The 4032-nt window shown below is 40.6% G+C and overlaps 1 protein-coding gene and 1 long non-coding RNA gene across 3 annotated transcripts in view; one reads left to right on the top strand and one right to left on the bottom strand.

The window, feature by feature from the left end:
• Positions 1–1492: 1492 nt before the first annotated feature.
• tmem53 (transmembrane protein 53) overlaps positions 1493–4032 on the bottom strand; it is a 5751-nt gene continuing 3211 nt past the window's right edge. Inside the window, exon 4 of one of the 2 annotated variants that reach the window (XM_044133953.1) lies at positions 1493–2129. In XM_044133953.1, coding sequence (XP_043989888.1) covers positions 1759–2129 — 371 coding nt within the window. In that variant the 3' untranslated portion in view covers positions 1493–1758. Of the gene's footprint in view, positions 2139–4032 lie in introns of both variants that reach the window. The other variant, XM_044133955.1, reaches the window with a different exon arrangement.
• LOC122841033 overlaps positions 2138–4032 on the top strand; it is a 2683-nt gene continuing 788 nt past the window's right edge. The window contains exons 1-2 of the long non-coding RNA XR_006372332.1: positions 2138–2490; positions 3870–4015. This is a non-coding gene — a long non-coding RNA (uncharacterized LOC122841033). The remainder of the gene's footprint in view (positions 2491–3869; positions 4016–4032) is intronic.

Here is a 4032-nt window from a genome sequence, read left to right as displayed (position 1 = left end):
GTAAAATTTACATCATCTTCAATGTCAGTTTGGTTTACAGGGGCAGCCCTAGCATGTTTGGTGCCCTGGGCAAACTACTAGGCCATTTCTGCTGCTGATTTAGACCCTAATAAAGTAAGAATCTTGTGAAAAAAGGTAGGAGACTTTTTACAGTGAGCATTCTGGTTTATTGAAGGCACATCAGTTAAAAAGTGAACATATCGGTTGTGCTTCACACATACATTCATCGTCACTAGGCTTCGTCCTTGGACTAAATTTATCTGTATCACACATTAATTAGGTCGACTTCACTTGATTTGGACACAAATTCTTGTAAGGCAGCGACAAGTCTAAAGGACGAACTCACATGAATCACTTAAGATACGCGACACCTTCTTTAAAAAGCACCCTTATTTTAGTAGGAAATCATAAATTACATTTCATAAATAGACAAAACAGAACAGGCTGTCAGATCTGTGTCAGACTGCCTGCTGACTACTAATGTACAATGCATCACATTTCACAGCAATAAATTAGCCTACAAGATTTTAGGTTATGTTTTTTTCCAGTTGCCACAAACAAATATTGCAATGCTTGTGGCAACTAATCTGAAAAGAAAAAAAAATTAAGTGTTCATGTGGTACAAAACTTAACAGAACAGGTGCATCTCAGTAATTTAAGTTATCGCTAGAAAGGGATTTTCAGTCATTGACAAAGGAAATTAATCTCATTAATTATATAGATCCATTTCTACACAGACGGATATGTCTCAAGTGTTTATTTCTGATCACTTTGGTGACAATCATCCACAGCTTTAATAAACCAAAACTTATCAGTCTCTCAGAAAATGTTCACATTTCACGACCAATGAGAGAAAAAGACTGAAATGCTTTTTATGAGTGACGACTTGACAGGATTAGGTTATTGACTCCATCCACAAGCAGGGCAAGCCGCAAAAAGCCGTCGTTACTGAAGCTGCCTGCTCACGCTGTGCTGTATCCCGGCAAGCTACTGGAAAATCGAGTGGAAGAAAAAAAAAAGTGTGGTGGGCCTGAAGTCCTTTCATTAGCTTCGTGCCTGTCATCTAAACTAGCAGAAACAAATGGCTGAAATAGATCCCTGTGTGAAATAGTGGCGAAAATCCTAACTCCAACTTTCACTGTTGGTTTCAGTAAAGCATCCATAAATATGCATTTGAAAATATGTTTGAACACAATTATCGCGTGGTGATTATGGCCTGCTTACTACAGCTAATGTGGCTTATGTTATAATGTGTATGTGTTACATTTAGAGCACTATTAACTGTGTGCAATAGAATTATCTGCAAAGACAGCGACTGACTTTGAGCTTTAGTTTTGTGGGAATTTTTAAATAGCACCAAATATCCTAAATATCCTAAAATCTGATATGCCAGTCCAGATATAAATTTCACTTTTTGAATCTATAACAAATTAATTTTCTTACAATATTTTAAGTACAACCAATTACAAAATGTTACACGTGTGTGTATGTGGATAAATACTGTGACATTTCTAAGGTTATCCTACCGTACCGGCATATTTCAACTAGTTTAAATGAGTTTATCTTATTAAAATAAACTAATTTAGACAAGTGGAGCTTTCCCTTACAGTGCCCTGGGACATTAAATTGAAAAGTAGCAGGAGTCATGAGAAGAAAGCTTTACAGTTTCTTGGATTTTTCAAACCACAGAAAGAAAATAAAAAAAATAAAAAAGGCTTAGTAGTCATATTATCTTCAAACTCTGGAGAGAGGAAAGCTTCACTGACTCTTTTTCGTTTCGGGTCCTTTGGAGTCCTTCATGCAAGCCACCAGGAAGTCACGGCACTTGCGAGAGTACTGCTCGGGAAAATCACGGAAGTGACAGACGTGGGCACTGGAGGCGAAGTCGCAGCTGTGCACGGCGACGCCCTTCTTTTTCACGGTCTCCGCGAAAAGCTCGATGTCCCTGTGCCGGATCACCTGGTCCGCTCCGGAGTACAGCAGGTAGTGGGGCCAGGCGGGCGGCCGCTCTCGCACGGCGTCGTAGTGGTTCTTGTGGATGAACTTCGTCACCGGGTACAGCACGATCCGCAGGAGGAAGACGCTCACCGCGAAAAGCGTCAGGAGGACGTACTTTAAAACGGGGCTTATCCGGGGCCAGAGGCGGAGCTAGAGGGGGGGCCGGGGGGGCCAGTGCCCCCCCAGCCATCTGATTGGCCCCCCCAGCGGCCCCCCCAAATGATCGACATGTCACGACACCCAGTCATTCCTTCACAGTAGGTAGCACTATGTACCACAATGGGTTGTGACACTTGTGACTGTTGTGACTGCTCAAAAGCAGCAGGGGGCGATATGCACCATTTACGTTTATTGTGATACACCATTTGGACACAACAGAGTTGACCCAACAGAAGAAGAGAAGGAGAACCGCGAAGAGACGATAGAGAAATATTGTACAGCTAAGAGGAATACAGTCGATTTGACTCCAAGACGGATAATCTGACTTCAAAGGTAAGTTTTACAATGGTTTACTACTACCAATAAAAAAACCCCGTTAAAAACATTTTGTGCTCAGCCAGGAAATAGTTTCTGGTAGTTGAGTTACTACTATAAGTTGCGAGCATCAAGCTAACAATGCTACAGCTATAGACATACGTAGACGCCGACTTAGTGAGCGAGTCGGCCAGTTCCTATGATACGTCACGTCTGCCAGTCAGACTCGTAATGCACGCAGAAGCAAAAAGTATTGTAAAGACGCTGACGTGTTTCAGTGTGTTTACCACTCACGTCTGCCTGAACAATGTCGGGAGGATAAATACGGGAAGTAAAAAAAAAAGTATCCAACGTGGTGCATGTGTTATCAGACAGAATGGATCATCAGCTCTCGCATTAAATAAAACTATACAGAATGAAAAATGTTAGCTATACTAAGAAATTAAAATCAGAGTAGTTACTTCTGGCCAATATAATTACATGGGAAATATTTATTGGCTCAGAAGCTGTCGTTTGGCCACAAAGTCAAGAAATTCTGTTCATAAAATTGTGTTCTTTCTTTCTTACCTGTGAAAGGTAATGCTAATGGAGCCAGCTTGTACTATAAAATGAGTGAAAAAACTCCACACAAGTTCCCCACTGACATTTGCTATTTTTACTAATTCTTTTCTAAACATTTTCTATGAAACGGCAACACTTTGTTAGAGGTTCCGCTTTCCCTAGGAAAGGGCATGAACTTGTGACAATTTAATCTGTTACTCTTTTTGCTTTATTATGTTTTCCATGAAATGTTTAATTTATTTAAATTCTTATGTGTTTAGCTTTGTCATTTTCTTTTATGTTTTCTTTTATCTTATCGCTGATGTTTAGCACTTTATTTCAGCTCTGGCTGCTGTTAAAGTGCTTTATAAATAAAGTCGATAATGATCATGAACAAAAACAGGTTAGTCGGTCCAGTAGCTGAGAAGTTTGAATGCTGAACATACAGCCACAGTCTGTTTCCCCTGACCTACACACTGGAAGTGGGGATCTATTAACACTAAGTAATAGGAAGTGATACTTGGCATAACATGACTGGCTTGTTTTTTTTCCTAGGGTCAGTTGAGAATGAAAAGACAGGGAGGCAGGATAGACAGCTTCTTTATAAAAAGAAGCAAATCAGGCACAGATCAAACAGGGTTCAGCTCTGACATCAGCAGTCCTGGTAGCTCATGTCCTGAGAACAGTCACGAGAAAGAAAGTCTGGCAAACACCAATCCACCATCACCAGGTCAGAGTATCTACAGAAACAGTCCAATTCCTGCCCTGTTTTAGGTTATTTTTACTTGCTGGCTTCTGCTAATGTGTTTCTTTAATTGTTGGTTCAATTATGTTAATGTACTATTTTTACAACGTAGTTCCATCAAAGGAGGAGTCTGAAAACACAGAAAGCTCTGCGCTGACCAGGATGATGATGAGCCAGAAGGGGCAATTGCAGGAGATACCACTGATCTCTTCTCAGCAGTGTCCAGCACTCCTTTTGCTTTTCCAAAAGGACCCAGTGGTAATTTTACTTACACT

The sequence above is a fragment of the Gambusia affinis genome, linkage group LG12 (genome assembly GCF_019740435.1).
Source record: "Gambusia affinis linkage group LG12, SWU_Gaff_1.0, whole genome shotgun sequence".
In the NCBI taxonomy this organism is placed as follows: domain Eukaryota; kingdom Metazoa; phylum Chordata; class Actinopteri; order Cyprinodontiformes; family Poeciliidae; genus Gambusia; species Gambusia affinis.
Note: the sequence above shows the minus strand (reverse complement) of the source record. Positions and strands in the feature narration are given on the sequence as shown.